General features: G+C 53.0%; 1 protein-coding gene and 2 long non-coding RNA genes across 8 annotated transcripts in view; 1 reads left to right on the top strand and 2 right to left on the bottom strand.

The window, feature by feature from the left end:
- The window catches only part of LOC309641530, a 462249-nt gene that overhangs the window by 317039 nt on the left and 124270 nt on the right, over positions 1–20940 (top strand). The gene's annotated exons all lie outside the window — the stretch shown is intronic.
- The window catches only part of ANO2 (anoctamin 2), a 348333-nt gene that overhangs the window by 212967 nt on the left and 114426 nt on the right, over positions 1–20940 (bottom strand). For all 6 annotated transcript variants that reach the window (XM_082421522.1, XM_082421524.1, XM_082421521.1 and 3 more), the window contains one exon: positions 16212–16276. In XM_082421522.1, the coding sequence (XP_082277648.1) occupies positions 16212–16276 (65 nt within the window). The remainder of the gene's footprint in view (positions 1–16211; positions 16277–20940) is intronic.
- On the bottom strand, positions 3562–13547 carry LOC309641528. Its single transcript, XR_014252670.1, has 2 exons — positions 6748–13547; positions 3562–5789 (listed from the first exon to the last, which is right to left on the bottom strand). It is a non-coding gene; the product is annotated as an uncharacterized lncRNA (long non-coding RNA).

Raw genomic sequence — 20940 nt, 5'->3', positions numbered from 1 at the left:
GGCCACCACTGCAGAATTTCACCTGTTGGTTTGGACTCAAGGCTCCCTCTTGTCAAGAACACATTGAATCTTGATTCCGTTATCTTTTTTTTTTTGGCTGCGTGGCATGCAGGATCTTAGTTCCCTGACCAGGGATCGAACCCGCACCCCCTGCAGTGGAAGCGTGGAGCCTTAACCACTGGACCGCCAGGGAAGTCCCAGATTCTGTTGTCTTTCAAGGTAACTGTGCACCAATGGAAAATCTGACGTGTGCCTCCCATTCTCAAGGACGCGGAGCCTGTGACGAGACCCTGTGACACAGCCCCCTTGACGGATGCTAGCCAATCAGTGCTGCCTTTCTTCTTCAGAATCTCCACCCCCAGGGGAACCGGGAACAGAAGGAGATGAAGCACAAGCAGATAAACCCAGCTCTTAGAAAGCATCAGGGCAGAAGGCCAGGGTGACGGTGAACTTGCAATTCGTGTGTGGATTTTGCAGAAACGTCCCCAGGAAAGCTCCTCCTGCTCATTCCCACAGGTAACAGGTGGTGCTGAAAATGGAGAAGACAGAGCCCCCCTAGGGCAGGGCTGCGGGGTCGCTGCTCCGGCTCAGCTCTCACTCAGAGCTAATTCTCTTGTGTCCTCGGGCTCCTGCCTTTCCTGAGCTTCAGTTTCCTCATCTGCAGTCTCGTCTCCCAGCTCTGTTCCTTCTCTCACCCTGACACCCTCGCTCCACTGGAGACCCACTGACGCTACGCCCCATTTCCACGAGGCCTTGCTTCGCCCTAGCTGTGGCACTCTCCTGGGAAAAGTAGTTAGGGGAGCCTTCTCGATCCCTCAAATAACGTTCTTTGAGTCTGACCTCACCCGTTTCCCACTTCAAGTCCTTCCACATCACTTGAGCTTCAGAGGTTAAGGCCGATGATCGGACACCTGCCTGCCTTCCCTGCCTTCCCTGCCTTAGACCTCCCCCCTACCAATCACAAATACTCTTCATTCCAGCCACGCTCAGCTCCTGGAAGCCCCTGAAGGATGGTGCCTTTTTGCCCACTTCCTGCCTCAATTCATGCTGGTCTCCCGGCCCGGGAGGCCCAGCCCCCTCTTCTACACCCATTTTACATCAAGTCATTATTCAAACTTCAGCTCCGTCCTTGCATCTTCCAGGAGGTCTCCCCTGACTGATTAGGGAGCCCCTCTTTTGTCCCTCCCCGAGCCCACTGCACACCTTCCGTCTGAGCGTTCATCATGCTTCTGGAGGCACCCGCTGACCTGTCCTTTCTCCAGGTTGACTATAAGCTTCTTGAGGGCCAGGGCTTTTCAGCACCACTGCCTGGATGGCTCCTGCCACAGCACAGGCGTTTGCTGAAGCACCGAGTCCTCTGAACGACCAGGGAACGGATGAACAAGCAGGTCACAGCACGTGGCTGCCTGCCCCCAGCCCCACGGGAGGGGCCGCCCTGCCGGCTGAGCTCGGGCTCCAACTCCTGGCCTCTGAGTCCCAACCAGGGTCCCAGCGTCAGACGTCCCAGGGCGCCGCCCCCGGCCACACCCTCAGCTCTCTCTCCACTCTCTTCCTAAGGCCTCTCCCCGAGCAGGACACGTTGAACGGAAGAAAGGCTAGAGCACCTGCCCTCCTCTGTCCCCACACGATCAAGGAGGAGCCGCACTCCCGGACCTGCTGCCTGAGACAGGTGCTCTGGAGCCCAGGATCCAAGAAGTCGGGGAGCCTGGGGAAGCACCCGTGAGACAATCCGCCCAGGCCAGCCCGCGCCGGGCCTCTCTCCTGCCCGGTGCGCTCGCTGCTTGAAGTCCTCAACCCACTAGCTGTTTACGTTCCCAACCGAGTCCAGGGGCGTCTGCATTTTAGCTCAAGCCGTGGACAGACGGGGCTGCGCTCCGTTAGACCTGCAGGCGCATCTACAAGCTGCCTGGCTGAACTCGGCGGGGCAGGCCCCGGCACTCCCCACCCTGGGCCTGTGAACTCCCAGCCGGGGGTCCCTTGCCCCCAGATCTGGAAAACCTCACGAGGAGTGTGCAGAGCTGGAGGAGCTGGGTAAGGAAAGGAGATGGAAAGAAAAGGGATAAATAAAATGCGAGGGTTATCGGGGGAGAGAAGGAGAAAGTTCAAGGGGAGCACAGAGGTCGAGGGGGCTGCACATAGCCGTGAAGCCTGGAGATAAAAACCTCTGGGGGGTGTGGGGAGGGTGGAGGAGACAGCCTTGGGGGAGCCGGGGGTCAGGCTCCAAACAGAAGGTACACAGCGTTGGCTGGGCACACCCACTACCCCTCCACCCATAACAGGGAGAAAGAGAAGAAAAGGAGGGCAAGTGGGACCTCAGTCCTTGAGAATCACCTTCATAAAGTCTGTCTCCTTCCTCCACCACCACTCTTCCCGCCGAGAGCATCTTCACCCGCGTAGAACCACGCCCACTCCCTCCTGCCCACGCCCGGGACTACGGGGATTAAAGGCCAACACCAAGGGAGCAGGTAACACACAGCAAAGCGAGGTCTGATCCTGGGGCCTGAGGCAGGCACGTTCCCAGCTCCTTCCCTCTAGGAAGCCCACTCTGCATGTCATCCACGCTCATGCTCACTGGTCCAGCCAGGCGGCTCACTGGAAATTATCGTCACCTTTCACAAACAGCACCACGCTGCCTCTCAGCCCCACAGCACATCCATCACCCACTGCCGACCTGGAGAGGACACACACTTGGCTTATGTTCCTGGATGTGCAGATAAGAGTCCTGGTTACCACGGAGAGCAAAGCACTGAAGGCAGCATCCCATAGCAACAAGGCAGAGGGGCCCTTCCAGGCCTTTACACACACGCAGGCACCAACCCACTAGGACAGCTCACAGCCATGTGGAACAGCAGGCCCCAGGCCGGGCCTCTGGGCCTTCCCGAGGGTCAGCTGGCCCTCACGCCAGGTCCCCTGCCACACAGCTGCCATCCACCCTCCAGGCCAGCAGCCCTTGAGATGCCACGCAGACTTTTCCATCCATCCGGGCTTCTTAAGTGTCTCTGATAGACACCATGTGTCCCAACAGGAAAACACACAGTCACCAACTCTACAAAATGCTCCAGATGTGACCAAAATCGGAAAGGCAAAAGAAACCAGAGATGGGTTGCGTGGAGTGGGGAGAGGTTAACGGAGAGAAGAGAGGAATCCAGGGATGTGGGTACGGGGGTGCCCGTAAGAGGGGGCGAGTCCAATGGACGGAGTCAGGACTGGGGTCCAAACTCCTGGGTTCCAACCCCAAATTCAACTTGCCCCCTGGGGAAACCTTGGGTCTTGCCCCGAGACCAGCTTCAGGCTTGAGACGGTATCCCGTACAGCCTAGAAAGTTAGCCCCGGAAGGGATGTCACAGATCACCTGGGCCAACCCTCCTGTTAGGCGAGGAAGGCAGCAGGTAATCCACCTGCCTGAAGCATCATCACCACCTCTTACGCCACAGGTCCTTCCGCCTCCTAGCTCGCTGCTGTCTCTATTAAATGTCAGCAGGTTACGTATTAAAGATTCCTTACTGGCAAGTGGCCTCAGACATGATACCTCTGTCCCTCCGCCTTGTTACTCCTGCTAGAGGATTTTGTTCTTTTTTTTTTTTTTTTTTTAATTAAATAAGAGAACGGTTTTCAAGGATCCCCAGATCTAAAATTCCTGAGTCCCCACGATCTACAGCAACACCCTCTTTAAGGAACCAGATCTGTTTTATTCTAAAAGATCCTAGAAACCCTTTACCACCCCATCTGGGCACCTGACCACAGCCATCCACTACCCCCACCCTCTGCCTTGGGGCCCCATTTGAGAAGCAGCCCATGTGTCACACCAGCACGGTTTCCTCCCGCAAAGTGCAGCAAAGCGGTTACAGTAATGGACTCTGGAATGGTCCTGCCTGAGATCTGCAGCAAGTGACTTATCTTCTCTGTACTGCTGTGTCCTCACCTTGAAAACAGGGGACAATGATTGTGCCAACTTCACAGGATTGCCGTGAAGATGAGACCAGATCAGGTCCACACTGGGCGAGGTGACACCGGTACCCGGTGAGCACGGGGCAAGTGCTGTGTCAGCCGTGGTCACCATCACACCCACAAAGACATCCCCGCTGGTGAATGGGGAGAGACGGTTCCCATGCACTGATTACCACCCAGTGAAACCTGTGGGTTAGTTGGGACGTGGAGGATGAGAAGACTGGAGTCAGAGACCCACTCCCCAGAATGCCCACCAAGTCCTCTCGCAAGGACAGAGGGCGTCCGGGAGGAGAAGCTGTTCTTCCCCCCACACTCCCCACCCTCCCTCCATCCTGTTTGGCACAAAACGTACAATCTCGGGTCCTTTCTAGCGCCCACACAGAGGAGCCTCAGGTCCTTTCAAAGTAAAAGCAACCGGCCCACGTCAGGGCCGTCCACACATCTACACCCACATAAGCCAAACCCTTCAAGGACAGGCTCTTTTCCTTAGGATAAAGCCCCAAATCTTCAAACGGCCCACGAATGAACGGAGCTCTGTGTCACCTTCAGCCACGTGGTACCAGGGAAAACACATCGTTTCTGGAGTCAGACAGGCCTGGGTTTGAATCTCAGCTGGGCTGGCCTGTGGTTTCGGGAAGATCCTCCGGGGCCTGCTCCCTGCTTCGCCCCAGCCTGACCCCCACTGCTGACCTAACACCAGGCACCCCAGGGCCCGCTCTTTCTGTTGTGGGCAGCGTACCCTGTGGCAAAGAGAACTGACTCTGGAGCCAGACTTCGGAGTTCAAACCTCACCTCTTGCTCACACACCAGCTGTGTGACAGCGGGCGACTTAACATCCTCTTTGTGTCAGAACCGCTCCTCTGTAAATGCAGGGAAACAGTGTATCCCAAAGGGTCGCTGTGAGTTAGCAAGTGCACGGGGCTTAGACGGCGCCTGGCACACAGGAAGTACCACGGGCCGTGAGCTACTGTCATTATTCTGCTCGTCTCTGCCTGGCTCACTCATGCACCAAATCCTCGTTTTAATGTCACTTCCTCGGCTGGCCTTCTCCATTGAGGTTAGATTGCCCATGACACCCCATACTCTCCTAGTGTAACCCATGTCACGCTCACAATTAACTATACATCATCGGCATAAATTAGGAGTTTGGAATTAACGTATACACACTACTATATATAAAATAAACAACAAGGACCTACTGTACAGCACAGGGAACTACACTCAATACCTTGTAATAATCTATAAGGGAAAAGATTCTGAAAGAGAACATATATATTGATATATTCAGTTTTATGTATCACTTTGCTACACACCTGAAACTAACACATCACGGTAAATCAACTATAGTCCAATAAAAATTTTAAAACAATAAAAATAATAATGAAAAACTATACATAATCTGCCTTTCCTGCTAGCTCATAAGTTCCACGAGACCAGACAAGGGTGGACCACAGGTCCACATATTCCCGGAACGGTCCTGGTTTATACCTGTTCTCTCACTGGGGCAGGTTACATGGGCGTTCAGCAAATATTGACTCCTCTCCCCTTAAGAAAGAGTATACTTTCCAGAAACATGGATTTGTGCTCAGCCATATGACTGCTTTGGCCAGTGGAGCCCTAGCGGATGGGATGTGAACGATGCCTTAAGAGGCACTGTGTGTGTGTGTCTCCCTGCCTTTCCTTGTGCTCTTGTGACTCACCGTGAGAGGACCATGCCCAGGTAGCTTCTCATCTATGGAGAGCGTGCAGACCTGTGGAGACCTGAACACAGTCTGAAGCCTGGAGCCAAGCCCAGCCGACCCTCGGCCTGAAGCAGACCTTTTCCACTCAACCTACAGACACTTGAGCAAGAAAAATAAACAGCCGTTGTTGTAAGCTGTAGACTTGGGGGTGGTTTGTTATGCAGTGTTATTGTGACAGAAGCTGACTAGTACACTCAGCATAACTATTAATAATGCTCCCTTTCACTCTCAAGAGTGTCCTAGGTTAGATGGTAAATTATCTAATCACCCAAGGTGATTAGGTAAGCTATCTGATCAGTCCACATCTATCTTTTTCTTCACTTTAACTCTAGCACCTGAAACAATAAACACAAATAAAACAAACACAGCAAAGATGCCCAATAAATATACTGCATTAAACAGAACTGAATTATACATTCTCTTAAATCTATCTCCCAACTGGACGGTGAGAGGTCTGAGTTTGGGGACGCTCCTCTTTCTTTCATGATGTCCCTGAGAGATGCTTCCAGCTGGCTGCTGGATCATCAGAGGGCTAAACCTCACCCCCAGGGTTAAACCTTTAGAGAAGTGTTAGGATGCCCATGGTGGGGGGAGGGGGGCACTGTGATTCCCCTAGGATTTGACAGGAAGGGGAAATAGACCAGGGGGTAAGCATGGAGAATGAGCGGCTTGCCTGCCTGCCCAAAGGCTGAGGATTGGGCTGCATGTCAGCCTAAGGAAACACTGCCATTTTGTCAGAACTGATAACTGCTGGAAACTAAGCCATTGCCCTTACCCTCCTCCAGACTACAATTCCAAATAAAAAGTTCAAGGTCCCAGTCCTCCAATCTCATCTCTGTCTCTCCTGTGTTCAGTTAACACGGATTTTATGAGTGAAACCGACAGGGCTGAGGCAACAGCCCTGAGTCCTGAGCCCTCAAGGAGGGCTTCCTGAGGCCCTGGAATGGGCTGGGCGATGCGGGCTGAGGGTCACAACCTCTCCACATCGGAGTCAGCCACTCTGCCGGGGCAGACAGCCATCCCTGGCAGTTACCCAACTACCCACACCTTTGACTACCTTGAGAAAATCCCAAGAAGGTACTGGAGGACAGCAGTCTCCCAGGCAGCGATCTTGAAGCTTTTTGTTTGTCTTTTTCTTATGTCTGTGACTTCCAAACCCACAAAATGCTGTGGTTTTCCGTTCCTGAAACAGAGGCATATGTCTGTGCGAAGTGCCTGGGCATGCCCAGCTAATTAAATGGAGAGATCCTGCGGTCGCTGTTGTAAGGTGTGTTGCAACGATGTTATTCAATGTGTCAAGACGTTTTCTGTTTATGTTGGTCACATACCCATGTGGCGTGGGTGGAGAACATCACTCAGGAGAATATCGTTAGCAGGAATGGGGAGCTCAGGGGTTCCAGAGACAGGCGGTGAAACAGTGGCTCAGGGGGATCAAAGAGTCGGGCGGTGTCCATGGTGACTCATCCCCCGGCCAGTCCCCTCCTTCCTTCTAGGGCAAGATCAGCCCCTCGGATCCACCTGAGGTCCTGCTTCCTACAGACAGATGGCACCTGCCATCACAGCCTAGAGGGTTTGTGGAGGAGATGCAAAGATTCCTCTCTTTCTCTCTCTCAGCAAGAGGATGTGCACCAGATCCAAAGGGCTGAAAGACTTGCCCAAAGTTTCCCAAGAGTGGGTGAGCGAGAAACTGGCTCCCGACGGTCCATTCTCACGTCACAGCTAGGATCGCACAAGTCCTGAACCCCCGAAAGCTCTGTTTTGCCACCTAAATCCCGGAGAAACCACTTGACAGCATCTCCTTTTGCTCCCCATCATCACAGCCCCTTTGTCTAGGCTTTCCTCCCCCTGCACTGACTCAGACACCTCCTCCAACCACTTCCCGTAGCCCCAGGGCTCTCCTCTCAGCTGTCTGCAGCCTCAACCTGTCCTTGAGCCTTCCCTTCCCTCAGCATTTCCTGACCAAGAATACTTCAACCTGACTCTTGTAAATCTCCCAACCACATTTCCTTCTTCCTTCAAATCTCTACTTTCTGCTCAAAACTCGCCTGTCCTTTAAGTCTCATCTTTCCCTCATCAACCACACTAAAGCTAGTCACAAACCCCTTCAGAACCTTTGGCCCATCCCCTTGCCCAGCACCTTGCCCCCAGCCCGTCTATGCACAGCTCTGTGCCCAGGTTCCCTGTTGGGTACCACTTTACCTCTGCGGCTTCCATCAGATCTACTGTGAGCACCTGGGGTCCCACTGTTACACTTCAAGCTTCCTGCTTTCCCCCTTCTTTTCGCTTTGACACCACACCCACGATAAAGCTTGGCATCCAGTAGACCCTTGATGTAGGGATCGACGCTTGTGTCAACAGACTCTGAGCTCTGGCCTGGATTTCTTGTGACCTCTCAAAACAAGCCAAGAGCAACAAAATGCAGCTCTTCACAGCAAAGGCACCTGCCTTATCACACTGACTCTGGTCCCATCTTGGAAACACCATTTCACTCTCACTGGGAAACACCAGGAAGACATTTCCATGACATATGTCTGAGCCTCCACAAAACCCCACACCTGCCAGGAGGCAGACTCCGGGATAGGCTGTGGAAGATGCTTACCTGGTGCACAATGCTATCTGCTCAGGGGTCAGGTTACTAAACCTGCAACGGAGACAGAGCAGCGAACTGAAGTCGGGAAGGAACCTACTCGGTTGACAAAAGCAAGAAGTGACAGCTGACAACCTGATGACATGGAAGAAGTCAGGGAAAAGAAAGACTATGAAAAGTAGAAATGAGAAACGAAAAACATGGCATTCGGGGGGCCCCTAACAAACAGCTCCTGCGAGTGACACATCACTCCTGCTGAGACAGGGATGTTCACGAGGATGGCCCGTCACAGAGCAGGGGGTGACCTGGTCAGTGAGCCCCGCGCCCCCCTCCGCAGACCACACCAGCTGTCCCTCAGAGGTTGCTGATCAGAGGGATTAACGCGAGGCATCTGGAAACCCAGCTTGCCCCACGTCTGGCTGGACGAAGCTCTGGGTCACCTTCAGTCATGTGGTACGAGGGCAAACACATAGTTTCTGGAGTCAGACAGGCCTGGGTTTAAATCCCAGATGGGCTGGCTTGTGGCTTCGGGAAGCTCCTATCTCCCTGAGCTCAGTACCCCACCCCCTCACCCCTGTTAACATGGAGGTAAGAACATCCACTTGGCAGGGTCGCTAGGAGGCACAGAGCACACACACGCAACGTAAATACAGTGCACTGATTTACAATTTAAAAAAAAACACAGTCTTGAAGTGAGAGGGTGGCATGGACATATATACACTACCAAATGTAAAATAGACAGCTGGTGGGAAGCAGCCGCATAGCACAGGGAGATCAGCTCGGTGCTTTGTGACTACCTAGAGGGGTGGGATAGGGAGGGTGGGAGGGAGACGCAAGAGGGAGGGGATATGGGGATATATGTATACATATAGCTGATTCACTTTGTTATAAAGCAGAAACTAACACACCATTGTAAAGCAATTATACTCCAATAAAGATGTTAAAAAAAGTCTTATGATTATACAATATTTGTCAAGACAAACTAAACAACTATATAAAATTCTGCTAGTTTAGGAAATAGTATAACTTCCCCCAGGGAGCAGATAAATAACAACTCTACCTAACCAGACCTGTGTCCATCACCACGCTCTTTGCACAACTATACCGTAATCCTCGCAATAATACTGTGGGGCAGGTAGGACAGGTGTTATGATCCCCATTTCATAGCTGAGGAAACGGAGGCTTGAGAGAGAACGGCTTGCCCCAGTATTACATCACTTGGGATCAAGGCTGGAGCCAAAACCGAGTTCTTCTCATCCTTAACCCACTGCTCTCAGTCTAGAGGAATGTCCCTAGGCAGGTGCCTCGGGGTTTGATAAACACGTGGACAGTCATTCTATCCATCTTCTAAGTTAACAAGTGCAGCCTCACTCCGTCTCCACTTCTTCCTAGAGTAGGAGCTCTTCTTTGTTTAAGTCTGTCTTCGTACGGCTACCTGTCCACATCTTTGATCACGTTTCTTTTCCTTCCCTGGAACAGTTCTAGCATGGCTGGTTTTTCTCTAGGCAGGATAACCTGACTTGGACACATGAGGTTTTGCCATGATTTGGTAAATCCCTAAGTCATGTGATCCTAAAATGTTTTCTGAGATTTTCAAGGGTCTGTGGGTGCTGCCATGCATCAACAGATGTTTCCAGAAACAGTCAGAGTCACCCCCAAAAATCTCTGCCCGAGGCACAGCTGATAGCCCTGAGCCCCCTCGTCACAGATGACTGGTCTGGGGGTCAGCTTCCCCCCACCCCCATGATCTTTTCTATACCCCGTTTTTCTATAGCCTCACAGTTACTCTTTGAAACTTTTCTCCATCAGTCTGTCCCTCCATTTCCCAGAAAAGCCACGTGGTCGTCTACACGCTTGGGGATTTGACTTTGAGCTTGAGCTCCTTGAGAATGGGGTCATGCTTCATTCATCTCTACGCCCCAGCACCAGTGTCTCACATGTGGTCAGTGCAAACAGGTGTCAGCTTAGCTATACCAGGTGAGGTGTGCGTGCAGGAGGGCCCTGCTCTGACTTTGCCAGGCCAGTGGGTCCCAAAGAGGACGATCACGATGGCAGCTGTTTGAAGAGCCCGCGTTACAGGAGGACACACAGCGAGGCCAGGCGTGCTATGCGTGCAGAACTGTTAGGGACACAAGAGCTATTTTCAACTAATTAAAGGCTGGCCTACACAATAGGATGCTCTTGTTCAGAACAGGACTGAAACAGAGGGAAATTAGCAGAGCTCTTGCTCTGGCTCCATGACCATTTCTAGTGGCTAAAAATGTCCAGCAGACAAACAAGCTGCCCCCGAGGCCAGGCGTCTCCCCCATTACAAGAAAAATCATGCAGAGGCTGGGCGTTTGCTCGATCAATATGCAGGGAGAGGAAGTCTCCAATTCCCCATTCCATGGCCGGGCACTGAGGTCAGCCAGCCTCTAAGCTCCTCCCACCTCTGTGATGCCACGGTTTGGTCCCAGCGGTTCTGGATAACTGAGAGTTTACTGCACACAAGGTCCAAGGGGATAGGAAATTACAGCTTTGTCACATATTTTCAGGCTAATATCAGCTTCTCTCCCCCTCGGGAAATAGGACATGACATAAGGGAGTCAAGGAGGCAGTGAGCTGGTAAACCAGACCCTCAGCCCATCCCAGCTCTGGCCGTGCAACCCTGGGCGGCCATGGGGGTATGCGTGCAGCTTCCTGGTGCCATGGGAGCCACCAAGTACCATACGGCTGATACTCCAGGAAGGAAGATTCAGTTTGATCTGAACCAGGAGCCACCAGCTGTGGAAGGCAGGGAGGCCACCCTCAGGGGACCAGGACGGCCTTTGGGTGCAGCCTCGGACTAGAGCTGGGGGCACCGTATTCAATTCCTGGTCCACTGGCAGCCCCAGGCCGTCTCCTCTCCTCTAGAGGGTGCAGACCTGGAGGGGAGTGGCATGCTGCAGGGAGGGGGAGAGAAAGCAGAGTGGGACATCTCACATTTTATGAACAGCCTGACTGATTTCCCAAGTCTGTAAAATGGGCCAGAGTATAACAGCACCGAACATCATTATCCCTGTTTCTGCCTCGCCTCAACCAGCTACTGCCGATTTTTCTCTGTCTACTATGTTCCTACACCCTCAGAGGTAAAGGAAAAATCCTCTTCAGGCCCATGAGACATGACTTCTTTCCAGCCGGCATAATGTTTCCCTGCTAAATCCAAGGCTTCAGACCTGCAGATACCAAGGTGCTAGCCCCACACGTCACCTCTCCTTGGCTTCCTCTCTTGGGTCCAGCCTCATCCCCTTCCAACCCCGGATGCTCTGCTAACTTACAGGTCAGAGCCAGGGACACGGGCCAGGTTGGCACAGAGTCCACGCAGGTGAGCGAGATCTGCAAGTCAAGTTCTTGACTTGACCTCTCCCAACTGACAGTCAGGAGGGACCTGGCTTTGGGGCACTGTGATTTCTGGCCATCGATACCAGGCTCAACAACAAGGCCATATTCGGGGCAGCCCAGGCTGGTGACAAAGACACATTCAGGACCTTTAACCTCAGCCTTTCAGAAAGCAATGTTTCCAATTCCAGCACCACCTCTTCTAGGAAGTCTTCCCTTATTCTGCTAGCAGCAAGCACTCTACACCTGTTGTCCCAACCTATCATGTTAGTGCTTCTATGACAGTCCTGAAAAGCCCTCAATCCATCCTGCCTCCCATGGGTCTGTCTCCCTACGTGACTGCTGGCTCCGTAAGGACACAAACTCCGCCCTACGTCTCGCTGTGTCTCCAGAGACTGGCTCACTGTGAGCATCAGTAAATGTTTATTGCACTGAGCTGAACGGCCTTCATAAATCCCAGGGAAGGATCAAGGAGGAGGCAGCAGGGCTCAGGAAATAACTCACCACAGGTTGATCAACACTTTTTCCTCTCCATTCCCTCCCCCAAACCAGCTGCAGCCAGTCCTTCCTGAGCCTGGCCTGCTGAGATGCCTCCTAAGAAAGAACGTGGCTTCCTCCATCTCCCTCCTGGAGGGATGTGCATGCGTCACATTTCAGGAGGCTAGAAGTGGGGCTCAGAGACACACAGGGATGGACCAAACCACGCAACCTTCTAGTGGCCTTTCTGGGGAATTCTGGCAAGAACAAGCACCTCTGCCTTTTATCAGGAGGAGGAAAAGCCAATTCCTGTGATGCCCAGGTCCTGGATGGGCTCTCCATCCAGGTGGGGCTGGAGAGGGCTGGAAGTCTAGGATGGTAGAGACGTGTAGCAAGAGGCACAGTGCCACTCTTGCTGTCCACAGATGATGCCCAAAGGCTCTTGAGATGGCACAGATACCACTGCTAGGTCACTGAGGAAGCAGGACATTTCTGAGAGGGCTCCAGACCTGCCACAGGGATGGGTTTCACGCCCAGGGCCTAATCTTAGGAAGCCTCCCTCGTGAAATGGCATCCCTGAAAGAGGAGGGAACGAGGAAGAGCCATTTACGCCTCTCCAAACCGCAACCCCGATTTGACACAGTGGATGCTGCCCGTGTACGACGCCCTTGGCCCGTTCCCCAAAGCCCACAGCTACACATCCCCTGAGCCCGGTGGACTTCTGGGCCCCTCTCCTCCGCATGCTGTCATAGTTAGGCAGCGGCAGATGCTTTAAAATACAATTTTGTATCTCAACTTCAGCAAAGTATGGTTAGTAGCTAAATCTAACTCAGATGTTCAACGCCTGTGGTTTTATCTCATCCATACCAAAACCTCCCAGCTAAGAAAATCTGCCCGTGAGCAGATACCCATTTCAGTGAAAAGACAGGGCAGGGCGCTAATATGGGTCACCCCTGTACAAATCCAAAAGGCCCAGCCTCCCGGGCTCCCCAGAAAATAAAGGCCGTGTCCCTCCTGGGATGTCAGGGAGTTAACCCAGGGCAGTGCAGGCAGAAATCTACTCCTCCGCCTGCAGGGACACTCATGTGGCCCCAAGGCCCTAGTAGGGCCATTTCCCTCCAGCTAAAACATCATTTCCCCCACTGGCTCCAACACAAACCTTGTTTCTTCCAGGGCACAAGTGCTTCGGGCTAGGAGTTCCCAGAAGATTCTTCTGTGAGGGGGGGTCGCTACTGGATACCTCCCTGGGGGGCTTCCCAGGCAACTCACATAAACACACACACACACACACACACACACACACACACACACACACACACACACACACACACTCCACTCAGGCCTGCAGGCCCCGAGGTTTCTAGAACAAGGCTAGGACTCAGGGTGGAGCGCTCTGCTGGGCTGGGGGCCCCATCAGCAATCTCACAGTGCAGCCTGCTGGGCCCGGATGCCCGTGCAGCTGGGGGGGAGGGGCATCTTGCTCCCCCTCTGTCCACTTTACACACCTGGGAAAGGAGCCTCGAACCCTAAATCTCAAGCTTAGGCTTGAAGGGTTGCAGAAGGGGAAGGGTAGCTTTACATGCCAACGGATCTCCCACCCCGCTGGGCTCTCAGCTGCTCCGTGCTTTCAACTGTTCCAAACCACGGGCACCGGCAGAGGAACAGCGCCCGGTGCTGCCCATGAGGAGCTGGGGGCCCAAGGCGACGGGCGGGAAATACCTCTGCTGGGCCTTCGCAGGAGTTACCTTCAGCTCGGACAGGACGCCCCTGCCTCTGCGGATGCTTCAGCACTGACCACACGGGTGCAGTTCCTACGTGAGCGCTAAGAGGGCGCCGTTCACAGGCATGAGCTGCGACGGAACCACAGGGTCAGGGTGGCCTCAGGCTGGGCCCTGTGGACCACTAGGTCCCGAGAGGTGAAGGCAGGAAGGATGGAGAAGAAGGGGCAGCAGAGAGAAGTGGCGCTGAAGACACACCCACAGGAGCTGGTGTCAGAGCGGGGACTGGCCGATGGTGGAGAGGAAGGAGGTGACGTGGACACACGAGTTTAGGCGCAGCCGGCTGAGCGCGGGGAGCTCTTCCCACACCCTCCCCCCCAGCTTCCTCTCCAGCTGTCTGCTCCTGGCTGCCCTGCCTCTGCTACCCACCTATGCCGCCAACGCCTCTGTCCCTTCCCTCTCTCCCCACTACAGTCCCCTCGTCTCTCTCCAGCAGAGTAAGTTCCTTACCCCTCTGGGTAGGCCACAGTCCCCCACTACAGCCCCCATACTACCCGTGCCCCATCCCCTCCCCTCCAGCCAGTGTCTGAAAGATGCCCGAGGCTCCAGGCGCGTCCGAGCCCCACATCCAGGCCACTGGCGTCGTGCAGCAGGTGTGGAAGCCCCCGAGCCCTCTGACCCGAGCGGCAGTGGACAGCCCCCAGCCCCACAGCACACTGCGCCCGTCTGGACAGCTTTGGGCTCTGTGTCCTCGGGAACCGCCAGACCCCAGAGCCAGGATCTGCTCCAAAGGCACCTCTTCCCCGCAGGTGAGGCTGAAACGGAGTGCACGCGGGAGCCGTCGCCCACTTAGCTGGCGGCCGGTCACCTGAAGTCTCCGGAGGAAAACATGGGGCTCTCCGGAAGGGAGAATTTTTATTTTCCGGCATCATATTTTTTCAAAAGGAGTGAGTAGTTGGAGAAAACAGGCGACAGCGTGGGTGGCCACCAGAGAGGCAGAGAGGACGATCAAAGCTCACCAGGCACGGAGGAAGCAGCCCTGGTGTGGCCCAGAGAACAGACTAGGTGGCCGCACCTCACAAAAGGCCGCCAGGGGACGGGAGGTGCAGGGTGAGGGGGCCTCGGTCACCGGCATTTGTGGCCCCGCTCCCCGACCCCAGCCCCTCGGCTAACGGTCTTCAGCTGGAACAAACACCTGCTGTCCAACTGAGCTCCCAGTTCCCTGGGAGGGCCGTCCCATCTCTGCGTGGGAGGTAAGCCTGCCCAAACTGTGACTCCCAGGCTGCTGTCTTCTTCCAAGAAGAAGCTGGAATCCCTCCCTCTGGACTCGATCCTTCTGGCGGCCACCCCTCTCGCGGTCCCAGCCCAGGGCAAGCAGCCAGGAACACTCTCTGAGTTTGCTGGCTGATGAACTAGCTCATTAAAGTGAGCCACGGGTGACTGAGTGGCAGCGAGTCCACTATGTCAGGCACAGAGCCGAGGGTCCCCATAGTTTCCAAATAAGCGTGCTCTATCAAATTTCCCCCGTAGAGCCCTAGCTCAGGCTCCCAGTTTCGGAAAACCAGGATGCCGAAGACCAAAGAGGGGACGCGACTTGACCAGAGCAACAATCACCCCTAGTGGCCAAGCCTGGGCAAGACCCCAGTCTCCAGACCCCACTCAGCCCAGTGGTCCCCCACTGCACAGGGGTCCTTCCAACATGCCAGCTGGGAAAGAGGTGGGGTTTCAGCAGCCCGTGGAGTTCCTAGAGCCCTCAACCCACTTGAGGCTAGTCAGACCTACTGCCTTCTAGAAAGTTCTTTCAAAAAGCTTTTCACCCATGTTCTGTAGAAACTGGGGAAATTCCCAAGGCAACAGGACATCATTTTAGGAGCAGCGCTGAAGGCAGAGGTTTAGGACCCAGTTCTCGTCTCCCTTCCAATTTTTTGGAGAAGCCATAAAAAGCCTGCATTTCCGCGCAGACCAGCTGGCTTAGCCCTTATGTGATGTGCCGGGTCTTCCCTTCTCTTGGTCAATACTGTGGCTACTTGAGAATGACCCAAGGATCTGCTTCACCCACGTTCTTCTCTAGGCAAATTTGAGGGACGATAATAAAAGAGAGAACTCTACTCACTCCTCTCCCCACAAGAGCAGGCAGGGAGAGACCACAGTGCTGAAGACCCCAAGATGCAAGTCACGGAACATCCGTCTACATTACCTGCTGCCCCACAGCTGGCGCTGCCCTCCCCCACCCAGGAGCTGGCTCCCCACCTGTAGGACACAGAGCAGGGGCATCACAGCCTAGGACAGCCAAGCCCTCTGCTCGGCCAACACACTTCCAGGAGCCAAGGCAGCTGGCAGAGGCCTCTTGGGACCTCCCAAGAGTCCCCTCCCACATCTTACCTGATGAGGTCAATAGGTTGAAACTTATAAAACACCCTATAGCGCGCCCATTCTTGATACAGCAGCTAAACAAAAAAAAACAGGGAACCAGATTAGAGGTGAAGCAGGCAACTATTCACCTTTTTTTATTCAGCTTAGCAAGTCAACATTTGACACACACCCCTCCCCACCAAACCCATCCTGGCAAGTCAAAACTGAATCCCCAAAGCGCAGCTTCCAGAATTCTCATGAGATATCCACAGGGAGACTCCAAAGGCAGAAGCTGACTTCTCCTCCCCAAATAATAAAGGTGATCTTCATCACACTCTGGGTGCGCGGCACCTACCAAGCAAAACCCCTCGCTCTTCACTCCCTCGCCTTGCTGAGTCCAGCCAGATGAGCCCTGGCGTTCATTTACTCACTCGTTTAATAAGTACTGACTGAATATCCACCTTGTGCCAGGCCCTGTCCAGACACTGGATAAAGCAGTAAACCAGACAAAGTCACTGCCATCATGGAGCTTACCCCTTGTGTGCAGAGACAAATATTAACTTATAAATGCCACGGAGAAAAATAAAGCAAGGTAGGGAGTAAAATATAAAGAGGGGGGTAGGGTGCTATTTTAGATAGGATGACAAGGGAACACCATTTACAACAGCCAAGACACGGAAACAACCTAAATATCCAGCGGTGGAGGAATGGATAAAGAAGATGTGGTACATATATACAATGGAACATTACTCAGCCATAAAAAAGAACAAAATAATGCCATTTTGCAGGGACATGGATGGACCTAGAGATTGTCACACTGAGTGAAGTAAGTCAGACAGAGAAAGACAAATATATGATATCACTTATATGTGGAATCTAAAAAAATGGTACAAATGAACTCATTTACAAAACAGAAATAGAGTCACAGATGCAGAAAGCAAACTTACGGTTACCAAGGGGGAAAGGGGGGAGGGATAAACTGGGAGGTTGGGATTGACATATACACACTACTATATATAAAATAGATAACTAATAAGAACCCACTGTATAGCACAGGGAACTCTACTCAATACTCTGTAATGACCTATACAGGAAAAGAATCTAAAAAAGAGTGGATATGTGTATATGTATAACAGATTCACTTTGCTGTACACCTGAAACTAACACAACATTATAACTCAACTATACTCCAATAAAATTTTTTTAAAAAGGTAAAAAATAAAAAAACAAAATAAATTAATTTAAAAAATAAAGTAATTATTGATAGGTATGTAAAAAAAAAAAAGGATGGCAAGGGAGGGCCTCTCTGAGGAGGTGACATTTGGGCTGAGACCTGAAGGAAGTGGGGGGGTTATGTTTCAGCTAGAAGAACACTCCTTCTGTGCCAAGGCCTAGAGGAAAGGGCATGTCCTAGGATGAAGAGGGAAGCCAGAAGGCTGGGGCTGAACAAGGGGAGAATTTTGGGACATAACCCCAGTTAGAAAGGACTGGGGTGGCCCGATCAGTCAGGGGCTTGTGGGCCATGCAAAGACCTTTGGACTTTGAAGGAAGCCATTAGGAGGTTGGCAGCAGCGGGGTCGGTAGTGGGGATATGATCTAGTACTGTTAGAGTGTAGACGGCTCACTCTGGCTGCTGCAGGGGGAACAGAGTGAGAGCTGGTATAGGAGTAGGGGAGCTACTGTAATGGTCCAGGGGAGGGGTGATGGTGCCTGTACCACAGAGGCAGTGGGACAAGCAGTGAGAAGGGGTTTATTCGGCTTGTATTTTAAAGGTAGAGTCAATAAGATTTACTGTTGGATTGGATGTGGGGTGAGAGAAAATGAGAACGAAGCCTGAGCAATCAAGTAGATGGTGATTTTATTCACTGAAATGGGGAAGAACAGGCTAGGGAGGGGGAATCAAGAGTTCCATTTGGGAGGTGTTTGTTGGAGATGCCATGTAGATGTGCACATGGGGATACAGAGTGAGCAGCTGAATCTAAAAGTCTGGAGTTCAAAGGAGAGTCCAGAGTCAGAGAAGACATGATTTGTAAAGTCATCAAGTTACGGATGCAACTGTCAAAGAGGGAGAGGTAGAGAAGAGGCGTGACGCCTGGGCCCTGGGTGCTCCGCCGTTCAGAGGTCAAGGGGATACTGAAGAACAGCAGAAGAGGCAGAGAACAGTGGTGACATGCCACAGAACTAGAAGTGGGTGGTGTCCTGGAGGCCAAGGGACCATGGGATTCCAAGGGAAGAAGGTGAGCATCTGGGTCAAATACGGCTGATGGGTCAGGCTGGATGAGAACCAAGAAGTGACCCTGGACCCAGTGACCCATGGTTGATCTTGACAAGAGTGGTTCCAGACGGGCCAGATGGACACAGCAGAGGAGATCACCAGGCAACCCCTGGAAGAGGTGGAGCTCCAGGGCGTCAAACCTGGGAGGTGATGCGACGATGCCTGCACACCGCCCGTGTGGCCAGCTCGCACAGCCCTGCAGGGGAGGGAGGGTGCTGTAGACCCCCATGTGGCCAGCTCGCACAGCCCTGCAGGGGAGCGAGGGTGCTGTAGACCCCCGTGTGGCCAGCTCGCACAGCCCTGCAGGGGAGGGAGGGTGCTGTAGACCCTTCCCCGTCTCTACAAATGTTTAATCACACAGTTCGAGACCAGGTGGATTGGGCTAAGCCCCGGGTTACAGGGTCCCGGGACAGACCAGCAGTCAGCAGGGATGAGGCTGTGTGCGCCAAGTGAAAGAGGACAACCAGAGTAACCTGCAACAGTCCCTTTAAGCCTGCAGAGTCTAGAACCTTCTAATGAGCTCCTAGCGAATACACTCTCTCCCTCAGAGTTACGCCATGTCCTCTTCACCTACCGGCCAAGCCTGCAAACAGAGTCAGGAGGCTCTGCAGCTCCTCCTCACAGAGCCTTATTTCGGAGGCCTCGGATGCAATTCCAAGCATGTGGGTCTGACCCCAAACCTTTAGGGCAGGAAGCAACAAGGGGACCACAACACCTGATGGATCAGAGCATACAAGAGGCCAGGTCGGCTTCCTAGGCTCACATCTGACAGTGGGTCAGTTGGTTTAAGTATTTCATGAGACTATGAAGAACCCAACTGTTAAAACCATCTGCAGTGCCAGAGAACAGCAAGCTGCATGAGACTCGGGGCCCTCCCTGAGGCCACAAGCTCCTCAGGGAGCAGCTGGACCTGGGACAGACAGAAAGACGCCAGCTGTAGCCGGCTTAGAGGCACTGATGGGACACGGTGGACCAGGATGGGAGAGGACGGAATTCTACCCCCGGATCCTGCAATGACCTGTTGGATTTTTTGGCAGGTCACTTCCCCGTTAGTAAAATGGGAGTTGTGCAGGATGGGAAAACTAGTCCTCAAGTGAAACCAAGAAGAAAGGTACCTTTCCCGTCAGAAAGACAAGACTGACTTTTTAACTGCCCACTAGAGAAGATAATCATCTGCAAAAGCTGGAAAATTCAGGACCAAGGGTTTAGAAACTGCTAAAGCTTCTAAACTTTAAGATGAGTATCTTCCAGCCTGTGCTTTGGGTTCCCTGTAAGTGGGCAGGGAAGCCACGGGGAGCTGGTGGGACTCAGTCAGCCCTTGGAAGATGGTGACAGTCCCTCCCCTGGGATGCCTGAGAAAAGCAGGTAAGTCTGGCGGACGTGGAATGAGGTGGCTGCTGGCAGTGGGAGGGGCCCATCCACACCCTCACAGCTCAGCTCTCTAGAAAGGCAAGAAACCCCTGCTCTCCAGAGGGAGGGAGCCTCTCGTGAATTATGCTCTGGGAGGGAGCTGAGTCATCGAGACTGCAGGCTGCACTAGGCGAGTTGCGGGGAAGATCGCTCTCCGCCTATGAGGCATATCCCCGGAACAGCCACAAATCGCAGGGAAGAAGGAGGCGAACCCCAGGTACGGGCAGGATGGGCGGATCACCCCTAAAGGCCCCCAGAGGGGCGATCGCCCATCAGTTCTCAATCCTTCTCCACCTCCTCCAGCACCAAATTCAAGGGTTCTCCCTTGCTCCCAACCAAAATCCTTCCCGCAGCCCTCTGGAAGAACACTAGACTATTACAATGTAACACATACGAATAAACGTGCTGCACATATTCAGAGCTTTCGGCTGGTTCTTCCAAGATACCTTTTAGGGCCCACCCATATGCCTCTGAAGCTCTAGGAAGGAAGCCAGCACGGCAGTGAGAGGTCCCCTTGCCATACATCAAAGACCGTGTCCACCTGGTGGTAGCACTGGCTAGAATTTAAACACCAGCGTTTTAGTCCTGACGGGACAATCATTTCATGGACATTGGAACCAGTCTCCTTGCCGTGCTGGGTATCCGTTTCCCAAGCCAAATGGACAGAAAAAAGCTTTCACTCTCACTCCTGGTTTCTCTTATCTCCCATCACAGCAAAGTTTATTTCCCTAACCATGACCCTGGCAGAGGAAAATAAGGAGGCCAGGACTGACTGGCAAACCCGAGGAAAAGCCACAGGAAATGGGTTGCTTGTCTTCCCAAGACACTTGTCCACCTTCACCGAGCAACCACCGAGATGCAGCTCTGTCCTGGCTGGTCTCCCTCTGCCTGCCAGATTCTACCCATTCCATCCTTTGGGGTGTGCACTGGGAGGAAGTAGTATTGGCCTAAGCAAAACAATTCCCGGGAGGGAAACATTTTGTTAAAAGGTTTTATTGTTAACAATAATATAATATCATTCCAGGCAAAGGTACATGTATTTTGGATAGTCTACAATTTGCTTCTCTCTGCCTC

This window comes from Balaenoptera physalus (genome assembly GCF_965194825.1).
Source record: "Balaenoptera physalus genome assembly, chromosome: 13".
Classification (NCBI taxonomy): Eukaryota; Metazoa; Chordata; class Mammalia; order Artiodactyla; family Balaenopteridae; genus Balaenoptera; species Balaenoptera physalus.
This window is presented reverse-complemented; position numbering and strand designations above follow the sequence as displayed.